This window comes from Gymnogyps californianus, chromosome 1 (assembly GCF_018139145.2).
Source record: "Gymnogyps californianus isolate 813 chromosome 1, ASM1813914v2, whole genome shotgun sequence".
Lineage (NCBI taxonomy): Eukaryota > Metazoa > Chordata > Aves > Accipitriformes > Cathartidae > Gymnogyps > Gymnogyps californianus.
In genome coordinates this window covers 56,905,668-56,927,028 of record NC_059471.1, presented here as the reverse complement: position 1 = coordinate 56,927,028, position 21,361 = coordinate 56,905,668, and the positions used below count along the sequence as shown (strand labels likewise).

The 21,361-nt window shown below is 41.4% G+C and overlaps 1 protein-coding gene across 1 annotated transcript in view; it reads right to left on the bottom strand.

The window, feature by feature from the left end:
- Nucleotides 1-3,430: 3,430 nt before the first annotated feature.
- GPC6 (glypican 6) overlaps nucleotides 3,431-21,361 on the bottom strand; it is a 784,576-nt gene continuing 766,645 nt past the window's right edge. The window contains 3 exon segments of the mRNA XM_050906443.1: nucleotides 3,431-3,633; nucleotides 4,078-4,253; nucleotides 13,254-13,390. Of these exon segments, the coding sequence (XP_050762400.1) occupies nucleotides 3,431-3,633; nucleotides 4,078-4,253; nucleotides 13,254-13,390 (516 nt within the window).

Genomic DNA, 21,361 nt, shown 5'->3' with positions numbered 1-21,361 from the left:
GTTATGTTATTAATTGCATCTAATTTTTTAATAGCCTCTGCTTTAAAAGAACATAAAATGTCAAGAACTTCTGGATTGCACAGCATAAAGGGTTTATACAATCAAAGGATTTTTTCTTAGGACTTCGGTTCTCTTTCTTGAACAGGTAATTGTTTTCTTTATAATTTCTTACTTTACTGGCCGCTAACAGAAGAGAAATATTTAAATTGTGGCACACCAAAAAATTACCTTAGAAGAAGAGTTATTGAATGTAAAGGATGTGCAAATAGAGACATTGGAAGCTATGTAGATTCTCATATTTATGAACACGAATGCTCTTTTCTTTCCTTCATTCCCAATTTCATTTGCTCTGTAGATTTAATAGCTCTCTTAATCTCAGAAAAATGCAATGTATGAAGAGACTATTCAACCTTTAGGGACTATTAAAGAAATGTATGCCTAATACCTCACGCAAAGGCATCTCCATCTCCTGACAAGATATCACCATGCATAGTAGGAAAATAGGAGGAGAAATAATATGGAAGACATAAATTTCTGGCAGAACTCCCACGAGACAATCACATTTCAGCAAAGATTAGTCTGGTTTGTTGTTTCACCAGCAGTTTGTCAGATCCAGTCCAAGCAGAGCAGGGCCCCTCCTGCAAGCTCCCCGAGTGAGAACAACCTTCAGCAAACCCCCTAGTTCTCAGGGATCCCTCTTACTCCTTGCCCATGAGTCCATGGAGATCTACAAAGAGCACCCTGGACACCCAGTTTGGCTGCAGCAGCTGAAAACAGTCATCAGATCACCTAGATGTGGGCCAAGGCTAACACAAAGACCCTAGGAGTCCATCAGCTCCTTAACAAGCAGTGTGGAGCAGGTACAACAGAGGACCTGCCTCAGAGGGCTTGGACTTCGTTACCTGTCAATAAGCTTCCAGACCCAGAATAATCAGATGGAAATAGTATCAGTTACCACTGAATAAATGCACAATGGGATAAATCAAAATGACACTCAGCTTGTCCTGAAACAAAGCTGCTGAGGAGGAGAAGCGTAGAAAGGGTATATATATAGGTAGAAAGAGATGGACCAGGGGAGAGTTTTAAACGGCTCTCCTTGCAGAAAGCTGCATGTGCAAGTTCAGGAAAAAAATTAAAAGAAAAGATTCTCTGCTTGGTACCTGCTGTACCAGGGCCAACGAAAAAGCCTGTGAGAAAGGCTTAAACTCTGCTGTTTAACTTCCTGAAGACATTAAATGCTGAATCACAAGATCCGCTCTAGAGGGAACCATCAGAGAAGCAGGAAGCACTGCTACGGCTGGCGTAAGACACGTGTGATCTGAACACCTAGCCAGCGACTCCTGCACACTAGGCTGGGCCCAGAAGAATAGATAATTATACTTTGAAGTAAACAAACAAATGGGAAAAAAAGAATGGAATACAAGTGGCTCAAAACCTATGCTTTTTGTTACTAGACATACTATATAGATAGTTTGTAAATACTTTTTGGTAAAAGTGCTTAAGTATACTTTATCCTAACGTGCTGTGTGTTTTCTACTTTAATTTCATGCCTAAATCGATAGCTAATTATAATTTGACAAGAAAAAGAGATTGCAACGGATATGATCTACCTGCTCTGCTGTTAAATTGTAGTGTGTTTGGCTGGCTTTACAGTGTTACCACAATTTGTCTATACCATTTCCAGAGTCACCGTAAGAATCAGGAAATAAATTTCTGGCAAACCATGTCAACACCACGCAGAATTGTCCCAGAAGCCCTTTGTCTATGGCTGATGGAAGAGGGAAGGTTTTGATGTCTAACTGTTGACATTCATTTGTCCAGGATTTAAACAGCTTCCATCTTGGGTCTTACGACCAGATGCAAATTAGGGAAACTCTATCCAGGACCATGGTCATTTAGGCAATGATTATTAAAGCAATGTATCCTTGAAGAATCTGAGAATACAATTGCCATCACAAATAACGTCCATGTCCTTCTCTAGGCCTATCACAAAAACTCACATGCCCCCCACAATTACACACATATGAGAGAGGTTTTCTCCCCCACCCTGCAAACCTGTTAAGAAATGGACAACTGGATATGTAAAAAAATCTCTTCTTTGATTTTCGTGCTCACCAGTCATTAAAGGGTTACTTTTCAGAGCAGCACAAAAAAAGAAGAGCTGGTTGACCAAACATTTTTTTTCTTACAAAGAAGTGTCAACCCTGAGCTTGTAATTAAGAAGTTAAAATCTGTGATTTATATATATTTATATATATAAAAATAGATGATCATACTAAGACTAAAAAAGTGAAAGAAATCTCCATGTCAGTACTATATATTTGTTTGTTCCGAAATTTTGTAGAAGAAATCCTTGTGACACTGAAATTAACTGATATGAAAGATGTAGTTAGGTGTGAAACACACTATTGATCCGGTCGCTGTTAGTCCATTAGAGAATTGCCATCTTGGTAGGATAATGAACATAGTAGCAGAAAGTCCTAATCGATGTCAGAACAGTGACAAAAGGAAAGAGATTACATCACAAGAGATTATTTTCTGTCCGAACCCTTGAGGGGAGATTTGTCAGGAGCGTTGTTTAGCATTACCACCACGGCTGATGGTGAGCTAAGTGGAAATCTGTGCCAATTGTATAACATGGATAAATACTAAAAGAAGCTAGGTGAAATCATGCTACTACTCAATTTTTTACTGGGCATTAAGATTTAAATCCTAAACAACTGTAACATGATATTCTGAAGCTAGTGGAGTTACTATCATACTAAAAGACAAACTTATTTTTCAGCTTCTCTACCTTCATACCAATCTGATGTGGTTGGCAGATGGAGTGCAAGACATTCACCATTGAGACACACTTTTGTGTTGGAAAAAAAATCCAGACTTCCTCCCTATAGCAATGATCATTCTGATGACCTGAATCATCCTACAGAAGTTCCTAAAGGAAACCTGGCTGTCAGTGAAGAACGGTTGCATTTTTTTTGTTCCTTTCTCGTCTTTTCTTGTTTTGTTGATAGTTTGTTGAAATGCAGCAGCCTTGAGTCAGGCCTGATTCAGAAAGAAAACTGTTTTCTTGGTTTCTTCCCTCCTCCTTTTTCTCGTTAGGGAAAAACACACACTGTAAGATCCTTTTTTACTTTTGCAGCATAAAAGGAAATGAAGCTCAGAAAGTCTCCTGTAATAAAGGTTTGAGAAAGAATTCTCTCAAGAGTGGATATCGTCTTCAGAGATATCTGAAAAAAGCAGGAAGCAGTTCAGTCTGGCACCTGGTACTCTTTGGGAAAACAAAAAAGGGAAGCAGGTTGCAGTACTGCTCTCTTCTTGTAGAAAACTGCAAGTGTTTGTGGCATGGTCCATTGTCCAAGAGTATAAGAAAAGAAGAAAGTTGGCTGTTTCTGTAGCTAAAACACAGTTTCTCCGACCAGATCCAGGATTATCTCCACTGTCTCTGCAGTACGAGACTGATGAAGACGACGAGCAACGTCTGCAGTGACCAGCCGGGCTGTGTGGCTGAAGCCTCCACCTCCCTCCTGTTGGAGTCGACCGGTGGTGCTTCGGTGGTGACGAAATCAAACTCGGTGGGACAGATGTCGTCTGTACAGCCGCTTCCGCTGCCCGAGCCGCTGGTTTCATCACCTGGCACAAAGGAGCGAGGGAAACAACATGAGGGCCACAGGTTACAGCGTTCCTCCCTTTTCTCCGTTCCCGTTCCACCCAGCACCCTGGTGGGGATGAACACTTTGGGAATGGGAAAGTGTTGGTGGTGCTAACTTTTATTCAGTAAAGCATCCAAATGAAAGCCACTGTGATTTAATTAGGTGATTAAATGCTTTTCTGAAAAAGGAGTGGACTGCTGGCATTATGCAAAGCCCTCAGTGTCTTGATGCATTTGACATGAAGACAAGCAAGAGAAGAAAAAGAAACAAATATATAACTGGAATTTCATGGGACAGAAAAAGACTTTTTTTTATGTTGTCAGCAGCACGGAGCACAAAGACAAAAGAAAGCCATTGCAATGGAACCAATTTATAAATGTGTTCCAGAAATATACTTATGTAATGACAGTTAATGGTTTCTTACTTGTATCCTGGAAGTTGACATCATTTCCGTTATATGCGTTCTTCAGTTTGTTAGTCATGACACGTAAGGCCATGATTTGTTGTCGAATGAAGGTGTCTGGCCTTGTGATGTCCACATCTACTTCTGGATTGTTGATCTGGTTGGTCAAGCCATCGTTCATAATCTCAGGCAAGTATCTATATAGCAGGATGAATGATTAGTTTAAAATGCAGTAAGTTTCCGAATGAAAAGACTGTACAGTAAATGCTGTGCTAAGCAATTTGACACTGATAATGATTACACAGTTCTTAAACAGCTCCAGTGAAACTATTTTAAAAATATGGTTTTTAATTTTATAGACTTTAAAGGATCTTCTGAGTAGCTCAGCTGCATGGAGAGCAGAAAGGATTTAAGCTCTCCAGCCTCCTAACACTCCACATACTCCCCAGCAAGTGCACTGGCTTTGTGAATGATGGAAGAGGTTCACCAGCCAGCAGTAAGTCACTGTATGTTCAGATCCTCTACTGATATGAATGGTTGCACACTAAATTAAGCATCTAACTGCATTCTTCTGTTTTTATTTCTTTCTGCTTAAAACAAATGAACTCCTTTGTTATATATAGCATATTTGTTATTCAGAGATAGTTTAGAAGGCTATCTTGAGGCATTATGGTTCTCCTTGTTTAAAGGAAGCACTTAATCAATTTTCTTCTCCAGTTCCCCCTTGCATCCCTTTTTTGACCACCGTGAACAACATCTCCAGCCTATCTGACATCCAGGCCCATAAACGGCATTGTGAATTTACCAAACTCCTGTATTCTCTTTGATTTGGTCCTTATTCCTTACAAACAGGCTATACTTGCATCTCCCATGTGCTTAGTGCATAACATATTTAAGGTACGGCATTTCTTATCCATCCGCACATCTGAATTTTTTATTCAGGCTCTTAGCTTATCATTTCTTGAGTACTGCAGCATTCCCTTCTCTGACCTTGGCAAATGCAGTCTTAGGCCACTCACAGGCAGCAAGTGTGCTTTTGCAGTTATCTCTCCCCTATAAAAATCAGCCCATGCCTCCAATCATCCTGTGGTAAAAGTCTTCATCATCTTTTGTTAAATACGCACACTTTGTCCCCTGCTGCTCTTTGTCCTCAGGAAACTCTCCTTATAGGCATCTGCAAAGCTACCTTTTTTCCTGCTTTGAATCTCTGTTAAAAATTATCTGTGCGTTTTACAGCTGCTAGGCTGATAAAGGGCTGACATTATTTCTCTGTGCTGGCATGGTATCCTGAGAAAAGAGTGTATCACTGCTTCCCTGTTCTCTCTTGTCTGTCTTTATTTACCAGCTATCTGTGTCTCATGTTTAGACTGCAAGAGATTTGGGGCAGAACTACCATTTGTTCATGTTCTTTATCAGGATATGATCTATTTTGTAATTAGTCTGCATACCAGGCTATCCTACTGATGTTTGTGGGACTCCTCGTGTGGGTGCATGCTCAGCCAGTAATGATAGCACAGTCTAGCCTACTAATGGCAAACTTTCATGATGCCTGGTACCAAACATAGTTTAAGAGTATTTCACTTCACTCTCACTTGTGCCAGCCCAATTCTCTATCAATATTCAAATTTGGCATTGGTGCCAGTGTTATGTTCATACTGGTCTGGAAAATAAATATATCCCTTAAAAATAAATGTGAAAGTGAGGGAGAAGAAAGGACTTTCTCTGCTGAAGTCATGGTTAAGGGAAAATAAGTTTTGTATTGCTTCTGGAGGTTCACACAATGATGACTGCTTTGCTGCACCAGGGAAGGGTTTAGTCTCATCGTAATAGGTCCTCACTTTGCAAGATGAGACGCATTTGTCATCAGCGGCCTTTGAAAGCTTACATGAGAATAATCCTGGGGGAGTGTGAACATATAAGAACAAAGCATGACTGCCAAAAATACCCAGCGTCAAACTGCATGTCCTGTTGTTTCACTAGTACCATAATGAGAAATAACAATGCTGTAGGGATCCCATCCAGACTCCTGCGGTACAGGCTGAACTACGGTGAGAATACAGAGCCACCTCCCCTAGTACGGAGGACTGTAGACTGCAGTGTTATGAATCACCAAAGATAGAAATTGGAAATAATTCTGCAGGGCTGCCTGAAGGCAGCAGGACGGAGACCTTGGCACGCAGGGAAGCTCTGGGCTGCAAAGGAACAGCACCTCCATCTGTCACATGTCTCTACAAATGAAATGGCTGCTGTAGAGAAATTACTCAGCCTAGAAGTAATTCAGCGATTTCAAGGTGCAGTTGATTAAAAAAGTAAGAATGTAAGAATTGCCCTACTGGCTCAGAGAGGATGTCCATCTTGCCCAGTATCTTGTCCATGACAATAGCCATAGCTGTTAGCAGCTAGAAGTGATTTGAAATCACTGAACATTCATGTGGATTGCTTTCCTTGTTTACAAAGGGTTAGCTACTCTTTATTGCAAGCCATCCATGAGAAGCTATGGCTAGCTCTGAACGGCAGTTCACAGGCTTTCTTTGACTGATTTATGTTTGATTTCATCTTGTCTTATCGTCAATAACAAAAGAAGAATGTACTGACTTCTTAGTGAGGTATTTATATAGAGACAATATGAGTTAGTGTGCAGATTTAAAGCAATTAGAAAGTGCTCTGGTGTGTGCTTTTTATCAAGGTTCATATTCTGCACTGCGATCAGTGTGGATCTGATGTCCTTCTGAAGACCATCTAACTTTAAATGGGTCAGCCCGTTCAGTCGTAGGAAGTGATTCAGTCAAACTGTCACATACTCCGCAGTATCTGCCTCAGGATCTGGTGGTCCCCAAAGCATTCCTGGCATGGAAGGGCTTAACCTCTCAGGAGAACGGTCCAGTGCACCTCACCTAGATGTGTAAGGGAGTCATACTGGATGTGGGTCACAAGAAATACATTACCTTATGATTGCCTAAATGTTAGGTGGATACTTAAATTCCCAGGTGAATGAGCCTCTTGGCATTTAGGGCAAAGAGCAAAAGAATTAGAGAGGCTGAAGATTCATCTTTAGGTTTATACAGATACCGAAACTTGTATGTCTAAATGCAAGTGTCTGCACATGACCAGAGTCCCACTCTCGACATATCTAGTCAACACAAGATCTAGTCAAAACTGGTCAGGAGTTTATTCGTGAGTGGAGCGGGGACAGCTGTTGGAGTCCTACGTGCCTTTGGCCAAATGACTAGTTCATTGTTTTATTCTGGGATTTAGTTGCACAAACATAAACATCTGGTGCCATTTGAATGCTCTTGGTTATTCCTCCTCTTCTTGTTACTAGCCCTGAAGGGTGTGGCATTCTGCATCATATCTACAGGCTTGAGGGGGAGGTCTTGGACATCTGGAGCATCTAAAATTATATTAGGTGTCTTTCTTTAGGCAGCTGAATTGAGTCTTGAGTGCCACTTTAGCCACCAGCGCGTATGCTGCTTGGTGTCCTGCTGCCACTCCAGTAGGGTCTGTATATCCCCTAGGTCCAGTGTCTTATTTGCCAGCTCCATTAAGGTGTCTTGACTATTTAGACCATCTCACATAGCAGTAGATAAGTGTGTTTAGGCAGTGGAAAACTGCCTCATTGACTACACTGACAGGATATTGGGGCTCTCTTCAGGCACATTGGTGATTTTTAAAATGCTCGAGCAGTTCTAGCCCAACCTCTGGTCCAGATGGGAGGTAGTGTCCTGTGTCTTACTCATCTCAGACATGCCGGAGAGTCTTGAATGACACTACTCTCGTTTGGGCAACACAAATGACTGCTTATTGTCTCACCCAAAGGCATCTATATTTAAGTGCATGAATTTACATCTCTGAATGGGAAGCTGAATTCTGCCCTCATTACTGAACTAGTTCACCTGCTTCCTCAGGGGGAAAAAAAAAAAGGCAGAAAAGCCTATATTGAATGTAAGTATCTTTGAATTGTTTTCCTTTCTTTAAAGGACTGGTACAGATACGGGAACACGCAGCCCAAGGTGTTTTGTAAGTGACAGCCTCTAAGAGGCAGCCTGGCACATGTTCTGACAAAAGCATTTTGATGTGTGTGGGGTAGGGTTAAGTCACACTGAATTGGAAGCCATGTCTTGGGACCACGTTTTGACAGAAGATTTGTTGCTGGCTGGGCAAAGTTGTTGAACACAGCTGCTTTTGCTGCAGTTCTGTAAGTGGAGACACCCCTGTGAATTTTAAGCTTTGCTGCTGCTTCTGCTCTCGTTAATGATCTCTTTGTAGGCCTGGCCATTACAAGAACTGTATGCCCATTATAAATGAAAAGAAGAGAAGTGCCAACCTGAATCAGTGTCTGTTCTTTGCATCCTCGTAGCAAAAAAAATTAGCTTTCTTAGCCCTCTGAGTATAGAGAAGCTGAACAATACTGTTTGTTTTCTGCTGTTTGCTCCTTGCTCAGCTATGTCAGGATTTTAGTGTAATTTACATTGTTTTCTAAAATATTAATGCTTTCTGTTCCTCTTAGCCTTTCCACAGTTCTTGCTTGTCTCAGCAGACACAACAAAGATGTCTTTTGGCACATCACAGCCAAGTACCACAAAGCCTATTTAAAACCACTTTTTTTTTTTTTTTTTTTTTTTAATATCCAGTTAATGTTCCAGAGTGTCTGCTTCCTTTTCAAGCTAAAAATGACTGATGAATCTTTCAGGTCATTTGTATAAAGGCTGTAGCTGTGAAAAAAAAAACAAAAAAAAAAAGAAAAAGGAGGAATCTTCTGGTTTTTAAAAGACATCTGCCTTAAAGGGCAGCATTCTCCATATTTTGCTGCCGCAGCAGCTGCTTATAGTACGACTGGAGCATCCCACCTAGGCAGTACTGGAGTTTTTCCAGGTGCACAGAATTGAAGGCAATAGAGTACAAAATACAGCACAGGCTTACTCAGGCTGGGCTGGGCGTAGGCAGTCACATCTGGTCCAGAAAGATAAGTGCAGTGGAAAATTGGCTTGTTTGGCTAACTAGATCACCTCATCTGATTCTGTCTGCTTAGTGGGTAATCCCCATAGGATATTTTCAGTTTGGGTTTTTTTTTGCTCCATCTTGGAGAAAAGCTCGAGGAGACAGAAGGAGAGGGAGAAAATGGCTCATGTGCCAGTTTGTTGGAAGGAAGAAGATGCAAAAATAAACTAGAGCCATCAATTAAGAACAGGCAGTTTTCCCACCTACTGAGAAGTGGTTTATTCACACTTTCACTAGTGGTGCTAAATGGTTATATTTGCCTACCTCCAGGTAAAGGACATTCAACTCATTCTCATTGCAAGCCTTGCTGGTCAGCAATGAGCAACTTTCCTGGGGCAGGCGCTGATCTGGTCAGTCTTTCTTCCCACCTGAATTTCACCAGGAATTAAAGGCTCTCTGCCAGGGAAGTAGGCACTCCCATACACGTGGCAGGAGAAGAAGAAAATTTCAGGCCAGCTGATATTCTATCCTGTGTTCATTTTGGTGAAATACCTTGTAGTTTTGAGCTAGACATTGAACATTACAGTGTTCATTTTTCCTTTTATTCCTTACCTTTCTCTATTTTTTTTCTGTTTATAATTACTGTCTGTCTCATAAATAATTCTATTTCTTCTTCTTTGTACTTGAAGGAGTGATAGGTTGCTCATGGAAAGGAATGCAGGTCTCTTCCATAAATTACAGCCTTCCAGAGCTAAGACATATTAATAAGTCTATAGTCCTGGTGAGCATGAGCACCAGGATGATACTGCATGAGCACAATCTCTCAAATGGTTTGGTTGAAACGAGTTGGCTGAGTTGGTTGGAGCAATTCAAGGTTCTCCGGACCACCAGAGTGGCTGCAGATTTGGTTACTGTTCTCACTTCAGTAAAAGTCACTTATTCAAGGGCTAATACCTTGGATTTGGTTTAAGTCCTAAAGCCTGAATTCCATCATTCTTTGGAAAATTCCTTAATTTCTGGAGAACATCTATTAGTGATGAGGTTATCAGCTGTTGTTAAGAATTTATCTGCATATAGGGAAGGAGCTAAACTTTTAAAGTTTGGTCTTAATGATGTTTTTTATATCCTAAATATCTTTACAAAACCCGTCTCTGTAGATCTGGCAGAAGACGTTAATTTTTTAAACATAAAATTATGTTCAAATTCTTTTGTGAATACAGATATGATGGGGAAGTCCTGTTGGGCATCTCTCTAAAAGGCACTTTGTCTGAAGTAGCTATTATTATTTTTTTTAATATGGATTTTTCAAAAAAAGAGATTCATCCACCTAATAAATGTTTTCCCATTTCCACAGCACTTGATTTCTACCTGATGTGACCTGATTAAAACCATTCTTCCTACAGGATCAGCAACAAGCCAAGTGCACCCTTCCAGAACGCCAAATGGATTACTCTGTTACCCCATGATTATTCGCAAATTGGCAACCTTCATTTGGTGACCTGGTGTCACTGTAAATTAATCATGGTAGTAAAGTGATATCTGGGGAGTGTAATAACCACAAGTGACCTTGGTGTAATGCCTCTCTCAGGAGAAAGCCTAGCTTTCATTTTCTGTAATCTCAGGTTTGTAACTCTTTTCCTCTGTAAAAGCAGCATCGAAAGGTGATGTGTAAAATGAAACATGAGGCATAATGTCTATCTGGCAATTCAAAGTTTCTAATTCTTTACACCACCACAGGATCTGATCAAAAACCAGCAACAATCTCCTTTCCCAACAGCAGCCAACACCATGTTGTCTTCTTACTTGTAGTAATTAATGTCTAGGAAAACAGGAGGTGGCTAAATTTTCTTTCTTTTATCATGGGCTGTTGTCATATTCTCTGGAATTCAAAATGCAGCTCCTCATATAGCACAGGGGTGCTTATGACAGGTGACACAGTGAACACGAATAGATATATGCATATTGGCCAGATTTTGCCACCTTTGTTCTTGTGAACTAGCATTTGATATCAGATACTAATCAGTATCATCAAGGAAACATTTATGGTTTTTCTTTATGCTGCAGTAAATGTCCTTGTTCACCAGCCAAGAGGTAGTTTTGCATCTAAAGCTAGTTATTTTCAATAATATTTTCAATATTATTTCATATACAGGCCATGGCATTCTACGGTATCTCTCTGATTACTATTCTCTCCACCTGAAGCATTTATTGAATTCTGTTATTAAGACTATGACTATACATTTCCTCTGTGAATGGATATGAAATAGAAACCGGACAGAGGAGCAGTGGCTGGGTTTGCTGAAACCGTATTTTCAGGTGATGCTTTGAAGCTGTGATTCCACACCCAGTGAAATGTCTGTGTTAAATTAATCAGGGAGATTATCAGCAGAGGATAGCTTTTCTCAATGGCTCCAGAACATTAATCTCAGAAGGCATCATGAAAATAACTAGGCTTCTCATAAGATAAATACTGCAAAAGGAGGGTGAAAAACTACATGCATAAAATGCACCTCCATAACTCCCAACAAATGTGGAACTTGTGCCAGACCCTTCAGTGCAGGAGCATAAGAGAGCTGAAAAGTATCGGCCAGACGTGGTACAAACACTAGCGTTGGTCACAGAAACCAGGAGGGATATTAGCAGGTTTGACTGCTCTTTTGTAGAAGGAGTAGCATATGTCTCTTATTAATGCATGCATCCTGATGTGACATGTGGCATCCAGCTGGGAGGCCTGGAAACTCCGCTTAACTGCTGCAGCACACCGGCCTGGGGTCATACCTTACAAAGCCCACCGACAAGAAGAGATATAATAGAGGAAGATAAAAACACATTTGTATTTCTCTCTTCACACTGTTCCTTTGTGATGAGTCCTGTAATAGCCAGACGCTCCTCCTAGCTGTCTTTCTCAGAGTCCCCAGGGGCTTTCTCTGGATCTGCGACTTAGGAACTGAGCAGTGACTCGTGCTTTTGGACAGATTTGTTTATGTGCGTCTCAAAGTGGGTTCAATGGGCTAGCAGCATCCCAAACAGCCCTCTGCTCTCGTCTGTAAAATGAATTCTTTTGAGCATTATGTAGTAAGGGGAAGAAAAAGGGCGTGTTCAGTGCAAAACCTCCCCCTGTAAAGCGTGCTCCTTATAACAATTATTAGATGATGGAGTGGGTGCAATCTATCTATGTATCTGTCCATCCACCCATCCATCCATCCATGCAAAATGGCATTTAACAGGTTCGTGAGTTTTTTCCTATGTTGTCTGATTTTCACTGAGTTTTTACATTTTATGTGCTTGTCTCACTTTTTTTTTCCTTGTTTGTTTGTTTTTTGTTTGGTTTTCTTTTTGTTACTGGCTCATTTTTGTATTCTGGCTTCATATGTATCGTCAGGTAAAAGGAAAATAAAGATTCCAGTCCCTGAGTGCCAGAAAGTATCACTGCTCTCCAGAGTCAGCGCTCACCAGACACTCAAACCTCTCCACTCCTCCTGTCTCCCCAGAAGCACAGGCTACCGCTGCAGACCTGAAACCTGACTGCCCCTGGCGTGGTCCTGGAGCCAATTCCCCTCTCTCTCAGCAGGGATAATCAGATCCTCTCCTCTGCCAGCTGATGAATCCACACTGGGACCTTTGGAGACACCTGCTCATCTGCCAGCTCCAGCCCTGCCACAGCCAGAGTCAAGCAAACTTCAAAATTAAAACTCACAGAAAACTCACCACAAACAAGGGCAGATGACCACAGTATCTCTGATGAAGTCACATAAGGTCAAGCCTTCTACACAAGACAAGTAGGAGTATTACATTTATTCTCTGCTGGCTATTTTTCAGTTGGTTTTTTTTTTTCCCCAGCAAATAGCCCTAAGCTTTGCCAGCCAATAGCAAATAGAGCCGAAATTCCAATTTCTGTTTCATCCCAGTATGAGATCCCGAGAGTGCAATTGCTTCACAAGCTGTCAGTCCCAACACAGGGATGCTAAATGGAGCTAAAGAGCTCTTTGAAATCTCAGTATAAATTATCCTTCTGGAGCTGAACCAATGAACATTTTCTGTGCTGACACGCTGTGCACATTTACCCTGACTCACACTCTGGCTTTAATGGCACCTTGACAATAAGCAATCCCAGCTACAAGCTGCGTGTGGACAATTACTTGTTCTCCCCATTTCTGTTTCATTCTTATAAACAGTTTTGTGAAATACCCTCAGTTTCATGATTGCTTCAGGCCAGATGGGGATTTGGACCGAGTGCGGTGGAGAGGGGTCCACCTCACCTCGCCTTGGTGTGGCCATTCCAGCAGTCCTCCTCGATTGACGGACCGGCTGTCACTCGCTCATCCTTGCAGATTGTGTAGGGTAATGTTGACCAGAACTTTTTAGAGAGCTTTAGCTTTTCTTTAATGTCTGTTACCTGATTAAGAGACAACGAGAGGGAAAACAGGTTAAAAGCATCAGCCACGCTAACTATCATGTTAAATAATAGGTTGTTTAATCCCGTAATGGTGATGATGGTGAAGGTTAAAATGACTGAAGGTGGTAAAACTTAAATTGCTGTATTTACAAGCAAGGCACTCAGCACTTGGGTTCAGAGAGTACAAATAATCAGTCACCTTTTTCCACAGGCAAGACATTAATAAAAGTGTGTTACATCTTGCTCTTTCTAGTCTCCATTTGTCTAAGGTTTTCTAAATATACATCTTTCTAAGAATTAATATGCCTCTCAGTCTGCTGAATGTAAATTCAGCTAAACAGTGTACATCAGATAAAATGTCTCACCCACTAACTTGGTCATGTCTTAGATAAATATTATATTTAAAGCTCCATGCGCAGGTTCTAAAAAATGGTGCAGTGCTGAGCTGATGTTGAACTGATTTAAGATACGCAGGCTGAATACATTACAGTAGATTTGGATCTCAGTAACAGCGAGAAGTTTGTGTATATACATGCATGCAGAGACTATATCCATCTTTGCTGTTAGGTGTGGATAAACATCTGTAGCTGGATGCAGACTTCACGTTCAAGAAATGCTGGGACAGCATCAAAACAGTTTCTTTATGTTATAAACTCCTTGAACAATAATTTAATTTGGCATGATTCAGGCAGCAAGCAGGAACAAACTGAATCTCCAGCATCAACTTATATAAATAAATGTTCTGGCTAAAATGTTATCAGTTCTTGTTTTGCCTTTGGTATACTAGAGTGGAAAAATCTACAAGAATAGATAGAAAACACAACAAAGGACAGACTACAAAGGATGAATAGTGCCACTGTTGTTCTTATGGAAACAGATGCATTTCGCATTAAGTTGTAATAGGATTTAGGGGAGCTTGTTGAATAGCTTTCAAAGGAAATCACCGAGCTTTATTCTTTAAAAAACCAAGAAATAAAAGCTCTCCATTCTTCCATTCAGTTTTGAGATTGGCTTTTAGGTTGTTGAGGTACAATATTGTACTTGACTATTTATCTCTTTTATCTTTTGTTCTGAAGACATGATAGCTCTCTGAGCAAATGGCCTACGCTGCTTTGCTGTGCTTAAACTCTGTGGAATGTCACTTTATAAGCCGGGAAATAGAAACAGCCAAGGATGTTATTTCAGAAGGACTGTCTGCATTTTCATCCGTAAGAAATAAGTAGGACAGTATTTGGCTGTACAGGTTGTTGATGGTGTTGCTTGCCATGATAGACACCTTATGAGTCTCCTCCACACCCCTTGCCACGCCCTAGTTGCTTTGCTTTCGTATGAAATATTAGCAGCATTTTCAAGCCTTTAAAGTCCCAATAGGGGAGCCCTGTCAAGCCAAAAATTAAATTCCAGTTTACAGACCGTGGGCAAGCCTTCAGCAGAAGTGGGGATGGTCTCAGGATGCCTGCCCTTTCTGATGTCTTTGGTCCATGGGACCAGGGTCTTTGGGCAGGCAGCAGCCCCTCTTCTTCCCCTTCCGCCCATGCTGAGGGTAAAAAACCCAAGGTCCCTACTGGTACAGCTAACCAGCACAAGCAACTCAGTTAAACTGCCCAGTGTTCACAGAGAGGTGTGTAAACTCCTGTTAGGCCACAGTGCAGTAAATCAGATAGAGAAATCCTATAGAAAATGTAGGGAGGAGGGTTTATAGGGAGGAGCGTCCATTCATATAAGCCTGGGGAACACGAGAGTCAAAGGGACAGATTTTCTCTGTTCTGGGTAACTATTTACACAAGCAATCTGATTGATATCGGTGGTGAGTAATTAGTTTTCAGAGCAGTAACTTCGTTGCTATCTAGAAGTTATTTTAAGCTATTCAAAACTCAGATGTTTAGAGTTATATTCAGATTTCTACCGTAATAAAATCAGAGCTGGTGCTCTAGGACTTGCAGACTTCTGTTTTGAACCACAGGTGAGTCAACACCCATTGGACAGTGATTTTCCCCCGTGGCCCTTGTAAGGGCTGTAATTTGGAGTACAAACCTTGTATTTTCACAGAAGTCAGTAAAAGAATGGAGAGAGCTTCTCACAGCTCACATGCTGCACATGCTCTCCAGATACTCCCTGAAAATCAAAATGAGGACTCCCATTCCCCAGTCACTTCTGAAGATACTAAATGATATTTACATACTCTATGTGTACTGCATGTAGACAACAAATCATTAAATTTCCTAACAATAAAGATTTTTTTTTAATTGATGTTACAGAAGTACACCTGGTAAAGTAAGATGGTCTTACTTTACCCAGGATTGTTGGTAAATGACAGCTAATTAAATCTCACAGACATCCCCCTGAGGTGTCATTCCCATTTTAGAGCCTGGGGGGAAGGGAGACATTTACATGACTCACAAAAAGCAGCAATAGCAAAAATGACGACAGCTTAGGGAAAGGTTACCATTTGCAGCCCTCTCTAGATGCCTCCAATTCAGGTGCATTTTAACACTTTTCATCCCCCTCAGATATTTCCCTTCATAGCTATCCCTCCGTCTCTATTGCATTATTTCACCATTGAGCTTTAAACAACTTGTGGACTCAGCCTGCGGAAGTCTTGCTCTTTCCTGCTGTGTGACCGGACCTCTGTTAAACCTCTCAGCTTTTGGCAGTGGAGTTTACACATCTACCTAAACAGCTCCTTGAACCTCACCCTGACACTGGTTTTTTTGGAAGTGCAGTGTGGATTCTGATGGCCTTGAAAGAGGAATTACGAACATTCATTGATTCACCTCCTCTTTCAGGGAGTAGTCTGATGGCCACGTTCACTTCTGCATGATGAACGTTCAGGCAGGCAATGACTCTGGAGTACTTTCAATGTAACTTTAAATGCAGAATAGAATTAGGTGATGTAATGCCTGCCATGACATGTAAAACTTTTGCCTGTGGGTTTCGGTGGCTTCAGTTCTGGGATCTCCTCAAGCATGACCACAGAAAGTCTCTTATTACACGTGTTCCTCCGTACATCATTTTGATCACCGCCAGCATTTAAAAAATATGTAACAGATGTACAGTCCCTTGAAAACCAGATAAAAGCCACTAAGGATTCAGTTAACATTGCTTGCTTGTGATTTACGAAGTCAGACTACTGTATCCCCCTAGTGACCTGTGGCCTTGCAAATGATTCCTTGGTATTTCCTATTCTTTGAATTAAAGATTAACTTTCAAGCTCAGTTAGACTTCTGTGGAAACATTTAAACATGAGACGTATGCAATTTTGATATTTTACATATTTCCTTTCCCCTTTCTCTAGCAGAGATTTATTCGGATTAAGACAGCTGGATCTCTTTGGCTGTAGTTAGCCTAACTTTCCCTAGCTGTCTTCCTGACGTAGCCCTGATATTATATTGAACTACTTTTTTTCAGCTACTTTGAAGGTACTAAATTTATTTTGAATTGCAATACTTTCCCTCTCATACGAAAAAGGATATAGCAAGAGCCATGCAAAGTTACATTTTTAATTTATTGGGGGATATATAGAAATGGATATTAAAATAGCCTGGCCTTCACCTATAATTGCTAAGAGAAGAAAGGCATTACTGTGTAGGTGAGAAAAGTTAAATATTTGCATCATTTCCAAAGAGAAATTCATATCCAGAGTTATGGAAATGGTATGGTTACATGCCCTGCATTGAGAAATACAGTTCATTTCTTATTTCTGCCACTGACTTCTTATGTGACCGAGGCAGTCACGTATGTCATGCAATTCCTCAGCAGAACTTGGAACAGCACCCATGAGCTCAGTTCCAGTCCTACCAGCATGAGCTCAGTTATAAGCAAGTAAATAAAGCTGACCAACATTTCTGTGTTCTTTACTCACCTTGCATTCCAAAGTAATGAAGCGAGCTAAAAAGCAAGCCCATCATTTTAGCAGGAATCAGACCTTAGCATTCCTTGTTTTAATTCAGGACATCTGGATAAATCGAAAGACTCACCAGGATAATTCAAAAAAGCATTGAAAATAACACGCAAAAATAAAAGTGAGATGACTACATTTTTTAAGGCATGAAAGAACCCAGAAAGACACTTGCTTGTGAAGTGGGCAGCCAATTGCCCATGGAATTCACTTTGGTTTAATTTTCGATATAAATGCGCTTTTTTGGCAGTGGGATAATGCACACTCAGAAGCAATGGGGGCCAAAAAGCAAATTTTAAAGGTGGGAGCCCTAAAATAATTTTTAAAAAGTAAATTCCCTTTTTTCCTACTTCTCCCCTGCCAAGTCTTCCCCTGGCAAGTCCATCTCATAGTCCTTCCAGATTTATCATCCCCACCAATATAATCCCTACTCTCGCAGACAGACAAATATCAGAAGATGCTAAAACAGTGTTCAAAGATGGTGGAATGCATCCAAAACTGACCCAGGTTCAATGCAATAAATGAAATAAAATAATATGGAGTCTTGCTTGTATTAAGAAGAAATGGTTCTCATTAACCTTCTTTTCTTCTTCCTGATGTTTTTGCATTGCATTTTTTTCTTGTTTATTCTGCAAGTTGGGAAGATTTTCTTTTTGAAATTCAAGCACAATATTCAGCTTGCCTGTCTGTTAATACCCTCTCCCTGGGGATGCTCACAAACTCCTCAATGCAAAGTCCCATTGAGAGTTAAGCCTTTATGCCCTGAAAAAACGTACAAATGTTTCTGGCTGCTCACTGGGTGTTGCTTCTCTGGTGTACCAGGGTGCCACTCTGGATGACGTACCGTGGGTCGGTACATGGCGGCGTAGCCACTTGGAAGATGTTTCAAGTGGATGTGTGTGACGAGGCGCTGTAATTTCAGGGACTTCAGGCCGGGTACGTAGAGTGTACCCTACTGGTGTGTCACACTAACAGAACAGCTACAGACAGAGAGTGGAAAGAGGCCTGGGGTTTTGTCTTAGAGAACAGACATGAAAGTAGCCATTACAAGCCGCGTTCGTCTATGCGTAATTTCTTTTGTCACGTACTCCTTTGCCCTTTAATTCACAAGCAACATTTAACTAATGCCACTTCTTCATGCTACGTTATTTCCGGGTGAAAAACCAGACAGTTTTCTACTGCTTGCTGCTTGCTTTCCCCTAGATGCGTCTAACATACCCAGCCACGCACCCAGCACCCTTGCAGTCTTTATTAAAAATTATGTAGACCTGGTATAATGACGGGCAGCTTGACAACAGATTTATGGGTATGGTGCTTGACCACCTGAGCCGCACGTGGGATCGCGAAGAGCATGCCCTTCGTCATGGGCATGGCCAGACAGGAAGAACAAACAGATCATCACGATCTGATTTGTGTTATGCCGTACCAGCAGAAAACTGCGCCAGACTTCCATACATCAGTCAGTATTTATGTCCATTAGGGATTTAATCCAAGAGCATTCTAAGACTAATGGCCAACAATTTGTTTAAAAGGACTAGGTCAGCAAGCACATACTATATACTGTTTCTAACTAGTTGTTATGTTTATATCTCTGCTACATGTGGGTGTCACAGTCAGGGCAAGAATCATATGTCACAAGCCGGTTAGTATAGGACATCTGGGTATTTTAATTGACACACAGTTTTCCTTGTAAACTGGGCTTAATGAAAAGCAGTTAACTTGGACCCCTAAGTTTTAGGGGCTGCCCCTTGAGAAAGATGTGTCTCCTATATGTCCTTTGTTATATCTGCCATCTTCATATAGATGTCTTGGAGGCACTAGGTACTTACGTATAAGCATCTGAACTGGGCTTCCTCTATCATCTCACCCAGGTGTTTGAATTTAGCTAAAGAGGATCTCTCTCTCAGAGGTTTTTTAAAGGTGCCTTCATTTCTCCACTGATTAGATATAGGGAGCTTAGGCACATCTTTTTGTTTAGAACAGCTCATTAGGTGCCCAAAATTTCAATGCACATTAGGTACTTCAGCGAGGGTGACCTGCTTCGATTCGGAACAAGCGAAGCAGAACTTTATTTGCTCTGTATGGAGATTATTTTTTTTCATACATTATACATTTCCACACTTTCTCACAAAATAAATTTAAATGCCAAGCAGTTGCCGAACCACCACGCGCTTGGATCGCGGATTATTTTTCGGCCTTTTAAAAAAGTGAAGTGCATACGGCACGGATTCAGCAGGATTTGAGCATCGCGTTGCCCCAGCTGCCGGGGAGCACCCTGGATCTGGGGGGTCCTCGAGATGGCAGTGTTGCTCAGCCTTTGCGCTGCTGCAGCCCCCCCCCCCCAGGCACACCCGCAGTGTTTCCCAGAGAATAAGACCGTAGATTGTTCCGCTGAATATAAAACTGACAACCCTGTTATTTTAAACTCGAAAGTGACAGGCTGTTATTTTAATGAGGTCTGCCAGCGCCAAGGTTAACCAAAGCTTTATTTCCCCTACAAAACGTTAAGGCTGTGGTTCTAAAAAGGGGGCTGTGAAATTTTACGGTTATTGATACTTTCTCAGCGCAGATAAGTTCTGAGAATTTCACCCGGGTCTTCTTGCGCAACACATGCTTTTTGTTTTTCCGCCTCTCTTTTTTTTTTTAAATTTGACTTTGTGACTTTAAATGGTCCGGAGCTCTACCAATAACTGCCTGCTCATGATTCATGTTTCTGCCCAGAAAAGCAGATGACAGCTCTTCTAATCAAGAACTAACGCTGAATCCCAGTTATAAAGCACAAATGGGCGCTTGGGTAATTTGTGAAATAAAACAAATGAGCTAGGCGACTTTCCAAAGCAAGACTTTTCTCACCAGAGTATTTTAAAGTGAAATGAAAGGATTTTTTGCTGTCATTGTCTCTAAGGGCTACCCACGTCTTTGACAAGAAAAAAGTTAAGGCTTTTAATAACAGTGAAGAATGACTACTAGCCCTACTGAATTCTCAGACTAACAAATATATAACTTTAGAGAGTTAGGGTGGATTCAGCTCCCATACCAACACTCCTACACTTATGTATCTACATTCACAGTATAGTCCACAGCAACCCGGCACTGACTCACTTAAGTTTCTAGTGCCATTTGAGATGCCTGCAGTGACATGGGCAAGTGTCCTATAGGTTGTGAGTTATATGTGACTGCCTGGAGTGCTGCCTTGGATGACCTAGTTGCATTTTGTTTCATTCATCTTTGATCTGAAATAGGCATTTTAAAGCAATCCAGGTTGCTTATTGCATATTTTTTAAGAAAAATAATTTACAGGTCTGCATGAATGCTGACATGCGCTTGCAGAAGTCTCTTTGCCATCCGTGGCCTGGCAACGCTTGTGCCACATTGCATGTTAGCTGGCTCCAGGGGCAGGTGCCATTGCCCGTGTAAGGGGCTAGACTGTCACCGCTCAGAGCTGACAGCCCCGTGCTCAAAAATAATACAAGCAAAGCGAGCACGTGCCTTATGGCACTGCTATCTTTTTGTGTCTTAACCCTCACCTGGAGACCATACCTCCAGCAGTCTCCACAGCTCTGCAGAGAGCTTGACACTGCCTCACAGCATCAAATGGAGACTTTTTTTTAATAAAAACACTGACATTATTGCTTACAGGCAGGTAGAGCCTGACACCAAACTCCTCCCACATTCAGCGTTCATTTTGGCTGGGGAGAGAGGAAGGGGACCCTCTCAAATGGTGGAGCAACCTGGGCTAAACTTCTTTCCATAAATGTGCCCATTTGCCCTCACCCTTGCTCTCGGCTTGATTTGCACAACCAGTCCGCCTCCTTAAGCAGGTATGTCAGGCCAAGTTCACTGTACTTGGCTCCCCAGTAAATAAAAACATTGCTTTTGGAAAGTGGAAGCTACTGGAAATGTCAGTGCCCTGAAATGGAAATCTGTAGGAACTTGAAGCAGCTTTCCCCTTTCCTGTAATACCTGGGAGCAGTGCTAAAAAGCTGGTCTATAAATCTGGTTCAAGCAAATCCAAAGCACTCGGAGGAATCAGCTTTTTATTGCAGATAAGTATAAAAGTAGCACCAGAAATA